This window comes from Saccopteryx bilineata, chromosome 3, assembly GCF_036850765.1.
Source record: "Saccopteryx bilineata isolate mSacBil1 chromosome 3, mSacBil1_pri_phased_curated, whole genome shotgun sequence".
Taxonomy (NCBI): Eukaryota; Metazoa; Chordata; class Mammalia; order Chiroptera; family Emballonuridae; genus Saccopteryx; species Saccopteryx bilineata.
This window is the reverse complement of record NC_089492.1, coordinates 276,913,558-276,935,156: the sequence shown is the minus strand read 5'-3', so window position 1 is coordinate 276,935,156 and position 21,599 is coordinate 276,913,558. Positions and strand designations below refer to the sequence as shown.

The 21,599-nt window shown below is 45.2% G+C and overlaps 2 protein-coding genes across 3 annotated transcripts in view; one reads left to right on the top strand and one right to left on the bottom strand.

The window, feature by feature from the left end:
* Nucleotides 1-6,896: 6,896 nt before the first annotated feature.
* On the bottom strand, nt 6,897-8,761 carry TEX46 (testis expressed 46). Its single transcript, XM_066266573.1, has 2 exons — nt 8,570-8,761; nt 6,897-7,088 (listed from the first exon to the last, which is right to left on the bottom strand). Exons 1-2 carry the CDS (start codon nt 8,759-8,761, stop codon nt 6,897-6,899), a joined length of 384 nt encoding a protein of 127 aa, XP_066122670.1.
* A 6,402-nt stretch (nt 8,762-15,163) lies between these two features.
* The window catches only part of KDM1A (lysine demethylase 1A), a 61,772-nt gene continuing 55,336 nt past the window's right edge, over nt 15,164-21,599 (top strand). For both annotated transcript variants that reach the window (XM_066270146.1, XM_066270145.1), the window contains exon 1: nt 15,164-15,656. In XM_066270146.1, coding sequence (XP_066126243.1) covers nt 15,306-15,656 — 351 coding nt within the window. In that variant the 5' untranslated portion in view covers nt 15,164-15,305. The remainder of the gene's footprint in view (nt 15,657-21,599) is intronic.

The window sequence follows — 21,599 nt, the reverse complement described above, 5'->3', positions numbered from 1 at the left end:
GGCAGCCAATTTGCCTATTGTGAACTGGTCAGGTCCACAGGTCATTGTGCCACACCTTGAATCACCATGAGCCACAGGCCAAAATTACTGGGAAATAATACGTATTCCATGAGCACCAGTGATTTCATAGGCCAGATCGATCGTCATTGGGCCATGTCACACCTCTTGGATGGTTTTGCTACTGTGGGAGGTCCAGGCATGGATCTAGGCATCAAAGTGGATGTGATGGCCACATGGTCTCCTTCAGCTTTTCAAAGCTTAGTTGTTTTTTTGTTTTTTTGTATGTTTTGTATTTTTCTGAAGTTGGAAATGGGGAGGCAGTCATCCCACATGCGCCCAACCAGGATCCACCCGGCATGCCCACCAGGGGGCGATGCTCTGCCCATCTGGGGCGTTGCTCTGTTGCGACCAGAGCCACTCTAGCTCCTGAGGCAGAGGCCATAGAGCCACCCCCAGCGACCAGGCCACCTTTGCTTTAATGGAGCCTTGCTGCGGGAGGGGAAGAGAGAGACAGAGAGGAAGGAGAGGGAGAGATGTGGAGAAGCAGATGGGCACTTCTTCTGTGTGCCCTGGCCGGGAATCGAACCTGGGACTCCTGCACACCAGGCCGACGCTATACTGAGCCAACCGGCCAGGGCCTCCTTCAGCTTTTCATTCCAGAGATTCACTTTAGGAAGCAGGGCCTTATTGTGGATTTGTTCATGTGTCACATACAGGTCAAGTTCATGGCTGAAGTGCTATATCTGCTTCCACAGCATAGGGTTACCATGTGGATATTCTCCTTGTGGTCCGGTTCTGATGGTCCAATGGCCTGGCCATACAGCAAGACCTTTAGCAATGACCCATGAAGCTGTGTAAAAGGGACTGCTTACAAAAGTGTGAGCAGGCTAAAGGGAACCCACAAGGATGGTGCAGTGCTACTGGGCTGGTAACTGGGTGGCTGCTACTGCCTCCGGGCCCGAAGGGAACCTGGAGGTTCTCAGAGAAAGCATCCCTCAGGGGAGGAGTGACCCTCTGCCAGCCCTAAACCAGCCTGAGACAACCCCACAGAAGGGAGCTGAGGGAATAAATACTTTAGCTTCCTCCTAACCTCTCATCTTCTGCCAGGGACCACAGTTGGCCAAACTCAACTGGAAGCAATAAGGCGATGGAATCTGATGATGCAGTCCATGCAGGTTGGCCCCCTGGCAGAAAAGGCAGGAGAGAGTTGGAGAGGGGGCCTGGGAGTAGAAGAAGATACCTGACAAACAAGGGAGGGCTGTGATTTTAAATGGGGAGATCGCGGGACTCCTCAGTAAGAAGGAATTGTTTGAGCAAATATCTTGGGGGGGATGTAGTAACTCATCTAATCCTCATAATAGATGATGTTGGTAGTGGTATTCTCCCCATTTTATAGTTGAGAAAACTGAGGTACAACAAATAAATAATTTAGAGTTGTCCAAGATCACATAGCTGGGAGTTGATAAAGTTGGGGGTTTAAAGCTGGGTAGTCAGGTTCCAGAGATCCTGCTCTTAAATGAAACAGGATACAGGAGAGTCATCATTCAATGAGAAGGCAGAGAAAATGTCAGGACATATAAGACTGTGATCAACAATCACAGATGTTATTTATTGAGCACTGACTGTATAGTGGCCACTGTGTTAGGTGCTATGGGGGATGAACAAGATGCTGTGCTTGCCCTCAAGAGTCTATAAGTAAGTAGTTGGCAGGGGTGAGGAGGAGATATAGAAATGGGTACAAATCTAATGCTAGCCAATTGTGACACATTCCGCTGTAGAACTACACATAAAATGCTGGAGGTGTTAGCTTTGGAAGAAGTGACAGCCCTGGGCAGGTAGCTCAGTTGGCTGGAGCACTGTCCCAATACACCAAGGTTGTGGGTTCAATCCCCAGTCAGGGCACATACAAGAATCAACCAATGAATGTATAAATAAGTGGAACAACAAGTCATTGCTTCTCTCACTCTCTCTCTCTCTCTCAAGTCAATAAATTTTTAAAGAAAGAATTGTAACAGCAGAAAGGGGAAGAAAAGAAAAGGGATTCCAGGGGAAGAAACCGTGTGAGCAGAGATATGAATGCATCGGAGGGGTGGCCAATCATCTGGTTTGGTTAATGTTCATGAGACTTGTGGGGAGATGATTTTAAGTGGGACACCAACCAGCCATGAGGTCAGAGTGAGGTAGTGATTTCCTTTCCAGTTCTCTTTATAGAGAAAAGTCTTGGCTTGGTGCTAGCATATCTTTTAAACACTGACACCTGCTAATCTCCTTTTTTTAATCCAAAATTCACAGGTTCAGATCCTTCAGAGGGCGGCCCTGGCCGGTTAGCTAAGTGGTAGAGTGTCAGCCCAGTGTGTGGAAGTCCTGGGTTCAATTCCCAGCCAGGGCACATAGGAGAAGCGTAGATCTGCTTCTCCACCCTTTCCCCTCTCCTTTCTCTCTATCTCTCTCTTCTCCTCCTGCAGCCAAGGTTCCACTGGAACAAAGTTGGCCCAGGTGCTGAGGATGACTCGATGGCCTCTGTCTCAGGTGCTAGAATGGATCTGGTTGCAATAGAGCAACGCCCCAGATGGCAGAGAAGCGCCCCCTAGTGGGCATGCCAAGTGGATCCTGGTTGGGTGCGTGTGGGAGTCTGTCTCTCTGCCTCCCTGTTTCTTACTTCAGAAAAATACAAAAAAAAAAAGATCCTTCAAAGGGCAACCCAGCTTTGGTTGGAACTTAATCATATCATTTTGTTCCCATTCTTTACTTTTTTTAAGTGGGAGGGGGGGAGATACTGAGACAGAGTTCTGCATGCGCCTGACCAGGATCCACCCGGCAACCCCCATTTGTAGCGATGCTCTAATCAACCAAGCTATTTTTAGCATCTGAGGCTGACTCTTGGACCAAGAGCTATCCTCAGCACCTGGGGCCAAGACTCAAACCAGTGGAGCCACTAGCTACGGCAGGGGAAGAGGGAAAGAAGGGGGAAAAGGAGGGGGAGAGAAACAGATGGTCGCTTTTCCTGTGTGCCCTGACCAGGAATCAAACCTGGGATGTCTATACATTGGTCAGCACTCGATCCACTGAGCCAGCTGGCCAAGGCTTCATTGTCTTTATTTTGACAGTTAAGTTATATTTCAGGCAAATGATGCTCTTTTTTTTATTCAGTGAGAGGAGAGGAGGCAGAGAGGCAAACTCCCACATGCACCCTGACTGGAATCCACCCAGCAAGCCCTCAATGGAGTGATGCTCTGCCCATCTTGGGTGTTGCTCTGTTGCTCAGCAACCGAGCTCTTCTTAGCACCTGAGGCAGAGGACATGGAGCCATCCTCAGTGCCTGGGGCCAACTTGCTCCAATCAAGCCATGGCTGCAGGAGCGGGAGAGAGAGAGAAAAAAAAGAGAGAGAGAAGTGAGAGGGGGAGGGGTGGAGAAGCAGATGGTTGCTTCTCCTGTGTGCCCTGACTGGAAATCAAACCGGGTACATCTGCATGCTGGGCCCATGCTCTATCTACTGTGTCAACCAGCCAGGGCCCAAATGATGCAGTTTTTAATTTACAGATAAATTATCTATTTTTATTATTATGTTCCTTTACAGATAAATTTATTTAAGAAAAAAACAGTTGATTTAAAGGGACGATATTGAGTTAAATGACTATGGCAAAAATCATAAAGGTGGTTCCCTAATGACTGATGTTTAGGGTACTCTGGTATAGAGCAGTGGTACCCAGCCCCATGGCCGTGGAACGGTACCAGTCCTTGGGCCATTTGGTACCAGTCCGCAGAGAAAGAATAAATGACTTACATTATTTCCGTTTTATTTATATTTAAGTCTGAATATGTTTTATTTTTAAAAAATGACCAGATTCCATTTGGAGTTAACCCTCAAGGACCCCTACCAGGACAACTTTGGCAAAAGGATGTTACTCATATACCTTCATTTGGCAAACACTCGTATGTCCACGTTACAGTGGATACATATTCTGGATTTATAGTAACCTCTGTCAGAACAGGAGAGGCTGCTAAGCATGTTATAGCTCATTGTCTGTATGCATTGTTCTATTATTGGATTTCCTAAACTGATTAAACTGAAAATGCTCCTGCATATGGAGCAAAAGCATTTACTATATTTTGTCATTCTTACAATCTTTAAAGTTAAGGTATTATTAAAGTGTACCCAGCAAATATTTTAAGGTCAATTTAAAAAAAATTTAAAAAGGGGTAGTCATATCCTGGAACTCCTACGAGTCTACCATATCATGCTTTTTACTTTAAAAAATTTTTAAATTTCTTTTGAATGCTGATGAACAGGAGAGCCAAATATTTTTCACCTGCAAACTACTACCTTCTTTATTTGATCCAGCTAATAACACTGTTTTGTCTTTTTCCAAATAGCTCCAGATATATGGAAAAGATTTATATAGGCGGATAGGGATCCTCAAACCCCTCAGCGAGATCTTCTGAGCATGGCTTTTAAGATACCTAGAGGCAGAAAAAGCCCAATAGAGATCAGGGGAACTACCAGCTTTTAGGATACGCCCTTAAAGGCTCCAACGCCCCAAAGGGATCTCATAGGATACCATCTGGGTCCTGCTTCAATAGTGGAAAGGAAGGTCATTGAGCTAAAGCCTGCCAAACTTACATGCCTCTGCTGTGAGGAAACAGGGACACTGGAAGGTAGGCTTCCCCCTCGCTCCTCTAAGGGAGGGTTCAGTCTCTTCCAGCCCTGCTCCAGCCACCTATGACCTAACCTTGCCCAGAATGCTGGGGTTTGCCACTGAAGGCTGAAGGTGCCCAGGGCCGTCAGCCCCATCTACGACACTGTGGACGAGCCTAGGGTATTTCTTCCAAGAAGCAGGTAAACTGATCTCATTTGCACAAGGGCCACTTAACTATGTCTTGCCTGAATAGTCAGGTTTTTTATTCTTCCCTTGAAGATCTCTGTTGTGGGTGTTGATAGTCCTATTTTCTGCTGCTTTGTTTAACATATAGTGTTTCCTTTATTCCTCCTACCTCAATGCCCCACTCATATTTCAGGCTGGGACCTACTCCTAATTTAGAGCTCTCTTTCCCCCTTTTGCCAACTTCTATTATGAATCTACCTTTGCCACCCAGTTTAGTGTATCCCAAGGTTCTCTTTACCAAGCCACAGTTGCAGAGCTCCAGGGAAAAGCAACCTGGTCTCATCTCTCCAGGCAGAGGAGAACAGAAGCTCCATCTCCACACATGCTATAGAGGGCTTTTTCAACCTACCTGAATCATTACCAGCTAGAAGCAGCGGTCATTGGGACTTGGACGTGAGCTGCAAAGTATAGAATTGTGACAACAATTCCAGTGCCATGCGGACTTTTCCTGGATGTGGACTTTTCCTGGACTCCTGCTCCTTGTGACAGCTCCTAACAGACTGAACTGGGGTTGGGTTGCATTTTTCAGAGATTTGGCATGGTGTTGGGGACAACTTGGACTTGGTGAACATGTTAAGGACACTACTCTTTTATGGATTCTTGCTGTATTGGCCAAGAGTTTGCTTAAAGGCTTCAATCACTGTAAAAAAATATATAGAAGACTAGATAAAGAAGATGTGGCACATATACACCATGGTATACTATTCAGCCATAAGAAATGATGACATCGGATCACTTACAACAAAATGGTGGGATCTTGATAACATTATACGAAGTGAAATAAATCAGAAAAAACAAGAACTGCAGGATTCCACACATTGGTGGGACATAAAAACGATACTAAGAGACGTGGACAAGAGTGTGGTGGTTACGGGGGGGGGCGGGGGGGAGGGAAAGAGGGAGAGGGGGAGGAGGAGGGGGAGAGGTACAAAGAAAACTAGATAGAAAGTGACGGAGGACAATCTCTCTTTGGGTGATGGGTATGCAACTGAATTGAATGACAAGATAACCTGGACATGTTTTCTTTGAATATATGTACCCTGATTTATTGATGTCACCCCATTAAAATTAATAAAAATTTATTTTAAAAAAAATGACCAGATTCCTTCTGTTACATCTGTCTAAGACTCACTCTTGACTCTTGTCTCGGTCACGGGATACATTTATCCGTCCCACCCTAAAGGCCGTTCCGTGAAAATATTTTCTGACATTAAACTGGTCCATGGCCCTAAAAAGGTTGGGGACCACTGGTATAGAGTATAAAGCATGTGAGTGTGAGAAATGAGGTGGGGGAGCCTGGAAAGGGGATCAGATCTTGAAGGGTCTGAACACCAAGTAGGGAGTAATGGATTTATTCTGTCAACCATGGGGAGACATTGGCTTGAGAACAGGCAATGAACACACTCAGAGCTGTGCTTGGCAGGGCTTGCTCTGGCCTCTGGGTGCAGAATAAGGGGGGGACCGGAGGCTAGGACAGCACTGGGGAGGCCATTGTAAGACTCAAGTTGAGGAGCCTTGGCCAGGTAGCTCAGTTGGTTAGAGCATCTTCCTGAAACACCAAGGTTGTAGATTCAATCCCGGGTCAGAGCACACACAAAATCCAACCAATGAATGCATAAGTAAGTGGAACAACAAATAAATGTACCTTTTGGTCCTTCTTTCTTTCCCTCTCTTCCTCTCTCTCTCCCCAACCCCTCCTTTCCTCTCTCTCTCAAATCAATAAGTTTTTTTTAATTTTTTTTAAAGACTCAAGGTGAACAGGTATATAGCTTTCTGAACCAGGGTTAGGGCGGTCCAACTGAAAGGAAGGGATGGGTTCTAGAGCCACCAGGTTGTGTCATCGGGCGCTATCTGGCTGACCTGGTGAATAGGTTTCTTTTCCACAGGTGACCTTTCAGCCTCTAATCATCCTCTCCAGTATGATTTACTAAGAAAATCCAACAGTCTATAGTGGGGTTTTACTGAGTCAAGGTAACAGGAGAAGAGGCCAGCCCACCCAGTCTCTGACCTCGTCAGGGGGAATTGGAAGTGCACTCAGAGAAGGTGAAGACGGGCTCATTCCTTGGTCTGTGCTTCCCCATGGGGAAAGTCTGCTGACGTCTGGGACTCCTGCGGTGGTTCATTTTATTCCATACGATGAACATCTGATTTTCTAAGACCTTCAGCTTCATTTCACAGAACATAAGCCGCTCCAGGATCTTGTCCTGGAGGGCAAAGCAGGCGTGCAGTCTCTCGACTACTTTCCTGTTCGTGACATTCCTGTTGGGTTGGGCTTCAGGGGTCTTCTGTTTTTCTGTCTCTTCCTAAGCTCCACCACCAGCAGGAAAAGAAGAAAAATTGATTAATAATGATAACCACTCCCCCTTCCCTTGACGGGTGATTTGTAAACATTATCTTAATCAATTCTCACAACCAGCCCTCCAGGATAGCATCTTATGGATGAGAGAATTCGAGCTCAGTGAGGGAAGGTCCCTTTCTCAGCATCACCCAGCCTGCAGGAGAGACACCCCCCACACACACTCCCAGAACCCACATGGTTCATGGGAATAAATAAAATGGCCGCTAACCTGTGCTTGCAAAGAACATAAAACCTTTAACCCAAATGTATCAGTCTCCAGAGCTGTGCTTTCCCCTGTGTTGTACCCAAGAGTTTTGTCAGGCGCTGTGACATCTCCAGGTGCCAAGTATCTCCCGACATGCCCTGACTGCTATCATCCTCACCTGCCCCTTAGTGTAATAATACTTGATCAGGTTTTGTTGTTGTTGTTGTTGTTGTTGTTGTTTTGATTCAGCTACAAACTCCTGGTCTTTACAACCCTTTAAAAATGAAATATTTCCGACATACAAAAAAAAAAAAAGTAAATAGTACAACAATTACCCATGTTTCCACACCAGTTTAAGGAATAAAGTATCACACACATCATTGCGGAGCGCTGTCCTGGAGTGGTCCCCTCCCTCCCTGAGCCTCCTCTCCTCTGCCATCCTGAATTCGGTGTTGACTGTTTCCACGCGTTTCTCTGTAACAGTGGTTCTCAATGAGATGCTGTTCTGCCCTCTCCAGGCAACCTTTGGCAATGTCTGGAGACATTTTTGGTTGTCACAAAAGAGGTGACAGGTGCTATTTGCATCTTATAGGTAGAGGCTAGGGATGCTGCCAAACATCTAACGGTGCGCAGGACGGTCCCTCGCAGCAAAGAATTGTCCAGCCCCCAACGTCAATCATGTGGAAGTTGAAAAATCCTGCCTTCGTGTACTTTCACTAAACATGTGCGCTCATAAACAAAACAGGGGAGTTCTGCATGTTTTTAAAGTTTAGATAAACTATGTCGTATTCCTATCTTCATTATTAAATTTCAGAGATATATCTATGTTATACATGTTTCTTTAGTTCATTTTCATTTTTTTCCTTCAAAGTAGTTGTGATTGTTGCCAAAGCATGTTGACATCGAACATGAAGTAGGAGAGTCTGGGATGGTCCTGATTTTATAGCTGAAACAGAAGCCTTGAGAAGGATGTGTTTGGTCCTTCATCACCCAAGAGGCAGCTGCCAAGTAGGGACTAGGACCAGAGTTGTGGATTCCTCAGCCTTGCCCCATTATCCTGACACCTTCCCTGTCTCCCAAACCCCGATCTAGCTGTACATATCCCGTCACCCTCAGCTGAAGCTAAGGCTTCTCTTGCTCACCTGCTGGGGCTCTGAGGGGGTGGGCTTGAGTTCATACTTGACCAGCCAGTTGCTAAGCAACAGCAGAAGGAATAGGAACCCAAACAAGACTGGCTTATAGCTGATCAGCCAAGCCACCAATGCTCCTATGGTGCCTGAGGAATCAAGTATCTTGTAGAGATTTCTAAAAAGATACATTAGTTTTCCCAGCATTCTGGCTTGATGGCACCCAGGCCCCAAGACCCAGCCTCAGTCCCCCGTCTAGGACAGTTGTCTCCATCACAGGAGTCATGGCTTACTCCTCCTCTGAGTTGTGACCAGACCCCATCCCCCAGTTGCCACATAACAATAGTATTAACTACTCCTATTTCCTAAGCAGCCACTGTATACCTGCCTTTGACAGGCAGTTTGCAAGCATCATCTCATAATGTCCTCACAATAGCCAGGTGATGTAGGCCTTAGTGATGCCTCATTCATTCAGCAGTACTTCCGGGCCTGGCCACTGATAATACAGTAGTCAGCAATACAGCCCCTACCCTCAGAGTGAGGGAGACTGCAAAGGAAAATGATCCAAAATTTGGAAATAAGGCTAAAAGTTTACTGTAAGTTTTTTCGTAATAATACTAGAATATTATCTAACTGGCCCACCTGTTGGTCACCTGATGCTTAGTTTAGGGGAAGGTAACTTTGTTTGACTATTTAATATTGATGAGAGTTCTCACTATGTAAATTCAGATGTTAACTTTTTTAAAATGGGTAAGTTGCTTCAGCAATTCCACTTGGGAGTATACATCCCAAAGAACCAAAAGCAAGGTCTTGAAGAAAGATTTACACACCCATGTCCATAGCAGTGTTATTCACAATAACCAAAAGGTGGAAGCAACCCAGAAATCCATCAACAGACGAATGGATAAGCACAATGTTGTATATACATACACTGAACTATTTTTCAGTCTTAAAAAGGAGGAGAATTCTGACCCTCTCTACAATATGGATAAATTTTGAGGGGATTACACTAAATGAAATCACACTGAATACAATAAACCAGATGGCTTATTTTTCACAAAAAGACAAAAGTTATTTGATTCCACATATATGAGATATTTAGAGGGGTCAAATTTATAGAGACATAAAGTAGAATGGTGGTTGGCAGGGGCCAGGGCCAGGGAGAGTGGTGATTGGTGAGTTTAATAGATACCGAGTTTTTCAAGATGAAAAGAGTTCTGGAGATTGCTTGTACAACCATATAAATGTACTTAACACACGTGAACTGCACATTTTGAAATGGTTAAGATGGTAAATTTTATGTTATATGTATTTTGCCACAGTTTAATCCATTTATGCCAGAGGTTGAAATTTTTGAAATTCAGTTCTTCAAAAATTTTCCCCAAAATTCCCATCACTTTTTTTTTTTGTATTTTTCTGAAGCTGGAAACGGGGAGAGACAGTCAGACAGACTCTCACATGCGACCGACGGGGATCCACCCAGCACGCCCACCAGGGGCGACGCTCTGCCCACCAGGGGGCGATGCTCTGCCCCTCCGGGGCGTCGCTCTGCTGCGACCAGAGCCACTCTAGCGCCTGGGGCAGAGGCCAAGGAGCCATCCCCAGCGCCCGGGCCATCTTTGTTCCAATGGAGCCTTGGCTGCGGGAGGGGAAGAGAGAGACAGAGAGGAAGGGGGGGTGGAGAAGCAGATGGGCGCTTCTCCTATGTGCCCTGGCCGGGAATCGAACCTGGGACTTCTGCACACCAGGCCGATGCTCTACCACTGAGCCAACTGGCCAGGGCCCCCATCACTTTTTGACAAGCTCGCAGCACGCCAATGTCTACAGCAGTGACTGACTCTGCACCACGTGAGAACATGTACCCTCCGGAGGCAGACATGTGTGAAAAATCAGACCTCGGCCCTGACTTTGAGCAGTAAGTTGTAAATAACTCCCACGTCACTACTGCTCCAATAATGGAACATGAGGCATAAATGGGTTATGGAAATAAAATTAGTACAGGCCTCCCTCGCTTTATTGTGTTTTGTTTTATTGTGCTTCATAGGTTTTTACAAATTGAAGGCAAGGCCCTCCACCAGCAAAAAGATTGCAACTGGCTTTATTGTGATACTTCCTTATTATGGTGGTCCGGAATCAAAACTGTACTATCTCCAAGGTATGCCTATATTTCTGGGGGAAAACAATGGATAAGTTGCAAATGATTTTTTGTGGGGACAAATAATGCAGATGAGTTCTCTCTGAGAGAAAAGATAATCCCCAAAGTTTAGTTTTATGAACTTGTAAGACATTAACTATTCTTATATAAAAATACTTTGCAATATATTTTTTTAAATTTTATGAGAGTTTATTTGGGCCAAATTATGACATATCAGTTGAGACCTTGCCAGGGAGCCAGGTCTCAAAATGATCCTAAAAATACTCTGTAATCAGCCCTGGCTGGTGGCTCAGTGGATAAAGTGTTGATCAAGCGTATGGACACAAAAGAAGCAACCATCTGCTTCTCCCTCTCTCTTTCTCTCCTTTTTCTCCCTCTTCCCCTCCCACAGCCAGTGGCTCCATTGGTTCGAGCGTGGCTCCAGGGACTGAGGATAGCTCTATTGGAGTGCACCAACTTCAGGAGCTAAAAATAGTTCAGTACTTGAGCATTAGCCCCAGATGGGGTTGCCAGATGGATCGGAGTCGAGGTGCATGTGGGAGTCTACCTCACTATCTCCCCTCCTTTCACCTAAAAAAAAAAATTTTAAATACCTTTGTAATCTTATTCTAGCATTCTGTTTTCCACTGACCTGTGATATATATATCAGTTTTTCATAGTCTCCTTTGAACCAGCTTTATTGTCCAGTTTCTTTCAATAATAAATAAATAAATAAATAAATCTTTGATATATGTTCACTATTTTGTATGGAGGTTCTTTAAGTTCAAGCATCAGTTTTGACAGCTATGATATTCTAAAATATTCAATTAGTCAGCACTTTTGGGGCCTTTCAGTTAGTTCTACTTTATTATTATATATAACCTGAGATAACAGAGTTGAAGCAAAATGTTTGTACACATACTTAAATATTTCCAGAGAATGTTTTCCAGAAAGCGGAATTGCTGGGTTAAAGGATACACATATTTAAAAAATCTAATTTTAAGTTTCAACAAATTACTATATGTCAAACAAGTCACATAGAGCTTCAGGGTATAGAACAAACAGGCTTCAATCTCTGTCTCTCCCTTTCCCACCACCAAATTCTATGTTTGAAACAATTCCAACTCCTTTTTTTTTTTAGAAAAATTTTTTTTATTTGACAGAGACAGAGAGAGAGACTCAGATAGGGACAGACAGACAGGAAGAGAGAGAGAGAGATGAGAAGCATCAATTCTTCATTGCGGCACTTTAGTTATTCATTGATTGCTTTCTCATATATGCCCTGACCCAGGGGCTATAGCAGACCAAGCAACCCCTTGCTCAAGCCAGTGACCTTGGGCTCAAGCTGGTGCACTTTGCTCAAGCCAGATGAACCCGTGCTTCAGCTGGAGACCGTGGGGTTTTGAACCTGGGTCCTTTGCATCCCAGTCCGATGCTCTATCCACTGCACCACCGCCTGGTCAGGCCAATTTCAACTCTTTTAGCTGGTATTTATCTTGATCTATTAAGATAGTACGCTTATACTGTTATTTCTTCATTTCTCAATTTAGACATTATATATTATCTTTTTGTGATAGGAGACAGATGAAGGTTTAGCTCCCATGGAGAACCTCTCCCATCCTCACTCTTCCCACTTCCTTCATCTCCTCTCACCCTCTCATCCCTCTCCTCCACAAACTTTCTCTTTTCTCCATTCTCTCAAAATAATTCTAGCACTTTGGTTAAAGCAGTATTCATTGCTTATGATACTAAACCAATGTTGCTCACAGTTTGAGCCACATGTTGTACTATGATACACGTTTCTGCATAGCTTCTGGTTTTCCTGAGACTGAATTGATTCTTTTTTTGTTTGCTTGGGTTTTTTTTTAAATATTTTATTTATTGATTTTTAGAGAGAGAGAGAAAGGGGAGGAGCAGGAAGCATCAACTCCCATATGTGCCTTGACCAGGCAAGCCCAGGGTTTCGAACCAGCAACCTGTGTTCCAGGTCAATGCTTTATCCACTGCGCCACCACAGGTCAGGCTGCTTGGGGGTTTTTTTCTTGTGTTTTTTTTTTTTTACAGAGTCAGAGAGAGGGATAGACAGAGACAGACAGGAACGGAGAGGTGAGAAGCATCAATCAGTTTTTCGTTGCACACTGCAACACCTTAATTGTTCATTGATTGCCTTCTTATATGTGCCTTGACCGCGGGCCTTCAGCAGACCAGGTAACCCCTTGCTCGAGCCAGCGACCTTGGGTTCAAGCTGGGCTCAAGCTGGTGAGCTTTTTGCTCAAACTAGACAAGCCCTCGCTCAAGCTGGCGACCTCGGGGTCTCGAACCTGGGTCTTCTGCATCCCAGTCCGATGCTCTATCCACTGCGCCACCGCCTGGTCAGACTGCTTAATTTTTTTTTGTTTTTTTCATTTTTCCGAAGCTGGAAACGGGGAGGCAGTCAGACAGACTCCCGCATGCGCCCCGCCCGACCGGGATCCACCCAGCATGCCCACCAGGGGGCGATGCTCTGCCCCTCTGGGGCATCACTCTGTTGCATCCAGAGTCATTCTAGCACCTGAGGCAGAGGCCACAGAGCCATCCTCAGCGCCCAGGCAATCTTTGCTCCAATGGAGCCTCCGCTGTGGGAGGGGAAGAGAGAGACAGAGAGGAAGGAGAGGGGGAGGGGTGGAGAAGCAGATGGGTGCCTCTCCTGTGTGCCCTGGCCGGGAATCGAACCCGGGACTCCTGCACACCAGGCCGACGCTCTACTGCTGAGCCAACCAGCCAGGGCCTGCTTAGTTTTTTTTTTAAACCAACTTCACTGAAGTACAATCGACAAAAAATAAAATATACCTATTTTACTTGTACAGTTCAATGGGTTTTCACCAATGTACACCTGAATCAAGATAGAAAACATTTTCATCACCCCCAGCAAGTTTTCTCCTGCACTTTTTCAATTAATCCCCAGCCTCCTCCCAGGCAACCACTGATTAGATTCTATCGCTAGAGATTAGGTTTACCAATTCTTGGACCTCCTGTAAATGGAATAATTTTTTGAAAATTATACTTTCAAGAGTCAGACATGTCAAAAAGTAATTGGAGTTCTGCAGAAATAAGCTTCAAGAACACAAAGCCTGTTCCAGTGTTGGGTGAGTGAAGGATTCCTGGGACTGAAAGAATAAACCACCACTGTCTGCCCAGGTGGTGGCACAGTGGATAGAACATTGACCTGAGACTCTGAGGTCCCAGGTTGGAAACCCCAAGGTCGCTGGCTTGAACAAGGGGTCATTGGCTCTGCTGGAGCCCAGTCCCCACCTGCTCCCCCCCTAAGGCAGGGATGAGAAAGCAATGAATGAACAACTAAAGTAAGGCAACTACAAGTTGATGTTTCTCATCTCTCTCCCTTCCTGTCTCTCTCTCTCTCTCTCTCTCTCTCTCTCAAAGAAAGAAAGAAAGAAAGAAAGAAAGAAAGAAAGAAAGAAAGTAAACCTCTACTACCAATTATCCTGTTGTAGATGTTTTGTGTATGGGGTGAAGGGAGTATAGGGAATGGAAGGAGGTGTGACTGAGGGAGTGCTGAGGGAGACAGAGCATGAACAAAGCCTCGGAACAACAGCAGTTCCATTGGACTCAAAACTGGATTGCCTAACTACTGTCTGTTTTATTACCATGAAACTGTTTTGCTCCCCAAGATTTCCCCAGGACAAGCCAGGACAATTAAAAATAAGTAAGAAGATCTACCAATTACATTTCAGTATTTCCCCTCTCTACACTGTACACTTTGAAAGCAAGAACTCCATAATTAAACCCTTGTCACCTGGCCCTGGCCGGTTGGCGCAGTGGTAGAGCGTCGGCCTGGCGTACAGAAGTCCCGGTTCGATTCCCGGCCAGGGCAAACAGGAGAAGCGCCCATCTGCTTCTCCACCCCTCCCCCTCTCCTTCCTCTCTGTCTCTCTCTTCCCCTCCCGCAGCCAAGGCTGGAGCGAAGATGGCCCGGGCGCTGGGGATGGCTCCTTGGCCTCTGCCCCAGGCGCTAGAGTGGCTCTGGTCGCGACAGAGCGACGCCCCGAGGGGCAGAGCGTCGCCCCCTGGTGGGCGTGCCGGATGGATCCCGGTCGGGCGCATGCGGGAGTCTGTCTGACTGTCTCTCCCTGTTTCCAGCTTCAGAAAAATACAAAAAAACCCCAAAACTTGTCACCTAGTAAGCACTAAGAAATATTGCTTTGACTGACGAATGAATAGGTGAATGCACGAACGAGTGAATGAATCAATCAGTGCACCCAAGTCCCTAGATGAAATGGTCTCTCTTGGAGCCGCAGTCTAGCCCAGAAGTCCTAGGATCGAGATAGTGCTGAGGCCAACTCCAAAGGCTAAGGTGACGCTCTAGGAAAGCATCGCGCTCTTTGCTATGGTGCCGCTCTAGCCACGAGGATGCCGTTCTATGGCAGCGGGGGAGGGCGGGGCCGTGGGCGTCTCCGGCCTTTTTGTCCCGACGCGGCGGGAGCGCGCTCGGCGCGTGCGTACGCGGAGGCGGTTGGCAGCGCGCGGACTGTGTTAAGTGAAGCGAGGCGAGGCGGCTCTGGACCCACGGACCCCGAGACTGAGCGGCCCCTACGGCTGTCCGCAGCCAGGCGGCCTGAGATGTTGTCCGGCAAGAAGGCGGCGGCCGCAGCTGCCGCGGCGGCGGCCGCCGCAGCTGGCTCGGAGGCCGGCGCTGGGGCAGCGGCTGGCTCAGAGAACGGCTCAGAGGTGGCCGCGCCGCCCGCGGGCCCGTCGGGCCCTGCAGAGGCCGGACCAGGGGTGGCCGGGGAGCGCACTCCCCGCAAGAAAGAGCCTCCGCGGGCCTCGCCCCCCGGGGGCCTCGCCGAGCCGCCAGGGTCCGCCGGGCCTCAGGCTGGGCCTACCGTCGTGCCTGGAACTGCGACCCCCATGGAAACGGGAATCGCAGAGACTCCGGAGGGGCGACGGACCAGCCGGCGCAAGCGGGCGAAGGTGAGGTTCGACCCCTCCTTCAAACTACAAATCCCGGTCCCGAGCTTCCGCGAGGTGGCCCGGCCCTGTCACCCCCTCCCGGGGTTGGGCCTTACGCCCCACGCCCACCCAGATCTCCCCAGTCAGTCGAGGTCCACCCGCCTCCCCATTAGCTGGCTGGATGAGACAGGGCAAGGTCTCTGCCGGTGTTGAAAGCGGTCTTTGTGCTGGGACCAGGCCCTCCTGGGAAAGGGGGACCGATGGGAGGGCTAATGTACTCGTTATAAGCCCTACACCTTTTCATTCTCCTGGCTGGGAAAAATGGCTCCCTGACGTGGAGTTCTGGTTGGCGTTGTTGAAGGCAGACATCACTTGTTTGTCCCCAGATGTGTCTGTCTGGAGCCTGCACGGCAGTATTTACAGAGCTTCAGCTGGGAGCACATTGGGGCTGTAGGATGATGCTAATGAAATTGGCTTACCCAAAAGAAAGGAGCATTTTTTCCCCCCCCCGAGCCCTTGATGTGTGCTAGGAGTTTTCCTCTTTTGATCCGCTCAGTGACTTTTCGACGTAGACTTTTACAGGGGAGGCTATTAAGAGAGCTAATATCAGTTAGTCGAGGTATATATGGGAAGAAAAAGACTTGTCACAGAGTAGTTTGTACAGACAATAGCTGCCTCACGTCTCTGCGTGCCGGATGCTGTGTTCAGAGCATCACCAACGTTTTATTTTTGCTGAACACCAACGAGCAGGTATTGCTAGCTCCATTTCAGGAATGAGCACAGGGAGGCACGCAGTTTAAGCAACCTGCCCCAAATCTCACAGCTAAGTAAGTGGTGGAACTGGAAGTAAGCCCTACAATAATGTTTTGATAAGGTATCATCAGCCTCTGAAACAAAGGACCACATGGGGCACCTTCAGCGTGGAGGACCCTGGAGCAGTACTAGAGCGCAGACTTTAATTTTTGTTGAAGGTATTGGGGTGCCATTGATTAATAAAATGATACAAGTTTCCGGTATACAGTTCTATAATATATCATCTGTGTATTGTTTTATGTGTTCACCATCTTAAGTACAGCACAGACTTTGGAGTGGGTCTTTTCTGGAGAGTTCATAGTCTAGTTGAAAAAAACTGGAAATATGTGTACACATAATTTTCAAGTAAGTATTTCACATCATGCAGTTCATATAATTTATGCATATAACAAGTTTTCTACTTGTATATAATTTAAAAGTGGGTGTACCAAGTATAGTATGAGGAGTTTGTGGTGGGAGGGATTAAACAACATTATTGTCTCTTAAGTTCTGGAGGCTGGAGGTTTGAAATGAAGGTGTCTGGAGGTTGGTATTTTCTTAGGGCTGCGAGGAGGATTCTGTTCCATGCCTCTCCTACCTTCTGTTAGCCTCAGTGTGAGGAGCTTCTTGAGATGAGCATTCCCCAGACTGAGAGACCTCAGATTCAGCTGCTCAGTTGAGAGCTCTTTCTCCAAGAATGCCCTGTGCTATGTGAAAGGAGGTAAGGCTTTTACCAAAGCATGGGTTTGAAGAGCATAGAGGTTGGTGACTCCCAACTCTCAGACATGAAATAGAGGACAGAAGCCCAATAGGGTGTTATTTTTACTATTTCAATGGAAAGTGTGGCCAGAAACTATGTGATAATTTTTTTTTTTTAAGAGAGACAGGGACATGAAGAGAGAGATAAGCATCAACTCATAGTTGCGGCTATTTAGTTGTTCATTGATTGCTTCTCATATGTGCCTTGAGGGAGGGGGTTCTCCAGCTGAGCCAGTGACCTCTTGCTCAAGCTAGTGACCTTGGGCTCAAGTTTGCGACCATGGGATCATTTCGATGATCCCACACTCAAGCTGGATGAAGTCGCATTTAAGCCAGCATCCTCAAGGTTTTGAACCTGGGACCTCAGTGTCCCAGGTCAGTGCTCTAGCCACTGCACCACCACTGGTCAGACAGTGATAAGATATTTTTTTAAAATTGTACCATTTTTAATTGTACAACTCAGTGGTGTATAGTGTACAGTATTCAGAGTTGTGCAACCAGCAATACAGTTCATTTTAGGACATTTTCATCACCCCCAAAAGACACACTGTACCATTGGCAGTCAATCCTCATTTACCTCTTCCCCAGCCCCTGGCAACCACTAATCCACTTTCTGTCTCTATGGATCTGACTGTTCTGTACATGTTATATAAATGGAATCTTATAATATGTGGTTTTTTGTATCTGGCTGTAGCATGTTTTCAAGGTATTTCCATTCAGTACTTGATAACTCTGTGACTGAATAATATCCTATTGTATGAATATACCACATTTTGTTTATCTATTCATCATTTGATGGGCATTTGAGTGGTTTCCACTTTTTGACTATTATGAATAATGCTGTTTTATACAATTTTTTTGTGTGTGAACATGTCTTTTTGGTTCTCTTGAGTATATATACCTTAGAGTAGAATTGCTGGGTCATATGGTATCTCTGGGTTTAACTTTTTGAGAAACTGCCACAGTTTTCCACAGCAGCCAGGCCGTTTTACATTCCTACCAGTAGTGAATGAGGGTTCCAGTTTCTCTGTGTCCTTGTTGACACTTGATACTGTCGTCTTTATTATAGTCATCCTTGTGGATGTGAAGTGGAATCATTGTGGTTTTGATACATAGTTTTATCCTAATGACTAACAATGTTGAGGATCCTTTTGTTGTGTTTAGTGGCCATTTGTACATCTTTGATGAAATGTCTGTTCATTTTTAAATTGGATTATTTGTCCTTTTTTTCTTTTTTCTTTATTGATTTTAGAGAGAGAGGACAAGAGAGAAAGAGAGACAGAAACATCGGTCTGTTTCTGTATGTACCATGGCTAGGGATCAAACCAGCAACCTCTCTGCTTCAGGATGATTCTGAGTCTAACCAACTGAGCTATCCAGCCAGGGAGGGTTGTCTTCTTATTGTTGAATAGAGTTCTTTATGGTGATCATACAAGTTTTTAATTTTAATGTCCAGTTTATCTTTTGTTCCATTTGCTTTTGGTGTTATATCTAAGCAATCATTGCCTAATCCAGTTTCATGATTTACTCTGTTTTCTAAGAACTTTACTATTTTAGCTCTTATGTGTAGGTCTATGGTCATTTTGGAAATAATTTTTTTTAATATGGTACAGGTTCAACTTCATTCTTTTATGTGTGGATATCTAGCACAATTTGTTGAAGACTATTCTCTCCCCCTCTGAATAGTTGGCACTCTTGTTGATTGGCCACAGCTATAAGGGTATATTTCCGAACTCTCAATTCTTTCCCACTGATCTATACAGTATTTTGTTCTTATGCCATTATCACACTGTCCTGACTACAATAGCTTTGCAATAAGTTTTGAAATCAGGAAGTGTGAGTTCTTCAACTTTGTTTTTTAAAGATTATTTTGGCTGTTGTGTTCATTGTACTTCCATATGAATTTTAGGGTCAGTTTATCAATTTCTAGAAATAAGGCAGCTGAGATTTTTATTTTAATTGTATTGAATCTATAGATCAATTTGGAACACACTATTAAGATTTCTTTGTATCACCTGTGTTTATTTTAATTCTTGTTACCCTGGTTTTCCATTGTGATTAGCTCTGAAGCTGAAAAGAAAAAGGGGTTAAGTGTTTAGTCGGCTGTGCAACTAGGGAGTAAGGAACTGGGGAAACTGACTTATTTATAGTCAGTCCTGGGAACCAGAAGACACAGATCTTGAGGGGTAGAATATCTATAGGAGTGAAAGGCAAGCTGAACCCATTGTATACAGGTATTTGCTTCAGAAGTTCTGAGGTGTATACAAGGGACATGTCTGTATTTTTTGGCCTGGGAGCTTTATCAGTTTGAGGACCTTCTTTTTTTTTTTATAAAAATTTTTAAATTTTTTATTTATTCACTTTAGAGAGGAGAGGGAGAGACAGAGAGAGAGAGAGAGAGGAGAGACAGAGAGAGAGAGAGAGAGAGAGAGGAGAGACAGAGAGAGAGAAGGGGGGGAGGAGCTGGAAGCATCAACCCCCATATGTGCCTTGACCAGGCAAGCCCAGGGTTTCGAACCGGCGACCTCAGCATTTCCAGGTTGATGCTTTATCCACTGCGCCACCACAAGTCAGGCAGGACCTTCTTTTTTTAAATCATATGTTTATGTATGTATGAACCTAATGAAGATTAGGTTCAGGATATTGGAAGGAGTCCATTCAGTTGGGGGTACCTGAAGCTTGTTTCATTAGTGTCAATAAATGAACTTCAGAATGTGTATGCATTAATATTATGGCAAAATATTTAAGGTTTGAAATTGGTAGATTTGGTTGGGATTTTAGGAACAACACGCAACTTCTAGAATAGTGGCCTTCAGCTGGGCTTTGAAAAAGGGCAGAATTTAGAAAAGTATTCTGGAAAAGAATGGGCTTATTGGAGTTAAATTTTTTTTCAATGATTCATTTTTCCCAGGAAAAGAAAAAACCCTACCTTAATTTAGATATATTATAAATAAAATGTTTATTGCAATGTGGTATATATTAAGTAGGTGCCCAGTAATAAAGTACTACTAGTAGAGAAAAGGAAATAAAAAATGCTTGGGATACAATACAAAGTGGTTTGAGAAGCAGCTGGGAGTTCAGAGTGGATAGCAGAACATTGGGAACAATGGCAAAGGAATTTAATTGGAAATGATGTTTTTTCTAGGAGCAAGATAAATTGGAGGGGATCAGTAGTGTTCAGGTTGTAGAGTTGTGTCTAGACCAGGGGTCTCAAACTCAACTCAGCATGTGGGCCGCAGAGCAAGATCACAGCCGTTCGGCAGGCCGCACTAGGTCTACAAAAGGCAACTGTTACGCAACACTTTTCTCACTGCAGTTGAAAACAAAAAAAAAAATCAGTACAACAAGCACAATCGTACATGCAGTTTACTCAGTGTCACAAAACAACCAGAAACTGTAGTTCGCATCACAACTGCTGTTAACTAAGCTAATATCTAGCTAGGATGCTAGAGAAATGAAAAATACAAGTAGGCCCCTAGGCTTACTTAATTTTATCCAAAATATTTTGAACTTTGTGGATTAGTCTGTGGGCCGCACAAAATTGTTCAGCGGGCCGCATGCGGCCTGTGGGCCACGAGTTTGAGACCCCTGGTCTAGACTGTACAGCCAAACACTAGATGTGTGCTGTCTAGTATGGTAGCCACTAGCCCATGTGGCTATTGAACACTTGCTGTATAACTTTGTGTATGACTAGTATGACTGATAAAACTGAGTTTTTAATTTTAACTTAAACTCAAATATGCCTGACCATGCAGTGGTACAATGGATAGAGCATTGGCCTGGGATGCTGAGGACCCAGGTTCAAAACCTCTAGGTCGTTGGCTTGAGTGTGGGCTCATCCGGCTTGAGCACGGACTCTCCAACACGGACTCTCCAACTTGAGTGCAGGGTCTCTGGCTTAGCGTTGGACCATATCCTCCTATTGGGACATCTTTAGGCCTTTGGTTGTAAGTACATAGTCATAGAACCTCTGAAGTCTTTGAGGATTTTATTAGGGATAAGTGATTCCAGCCCTTTATGTTCAAAATATCTGTTCCTTTTCTCAGGGGAATAGTTTTTATTTTTTACCATTTATATGATTCTTCCAGGATGATTATTAAAAACTTTTTATTAAGTGGAGAAACCCTTTTGTACAAAATAAAATTACATACAAAATCCCCAAATAAAATACTACTTGTCTATTTTATATTAAGAAATTTAAATTTCTTGCCTGACCAGGCGGTGGCGCAGTGAATAGAGCGTCGGACTGGGATGCGGAGGACCCAGGTTGGAGACCCCGAGGTCGCCAGCTTGGGTGCAGGTTCATCTGGTTTGAGCAAAAGCTCGCCAGCTTGGACCCAAGGTTGCTGGCTAGTGCTGCAGCCCCATGGTCAAAGCTCATGAGAAAGCAATCAGTGAACAACTAAGGTGTTG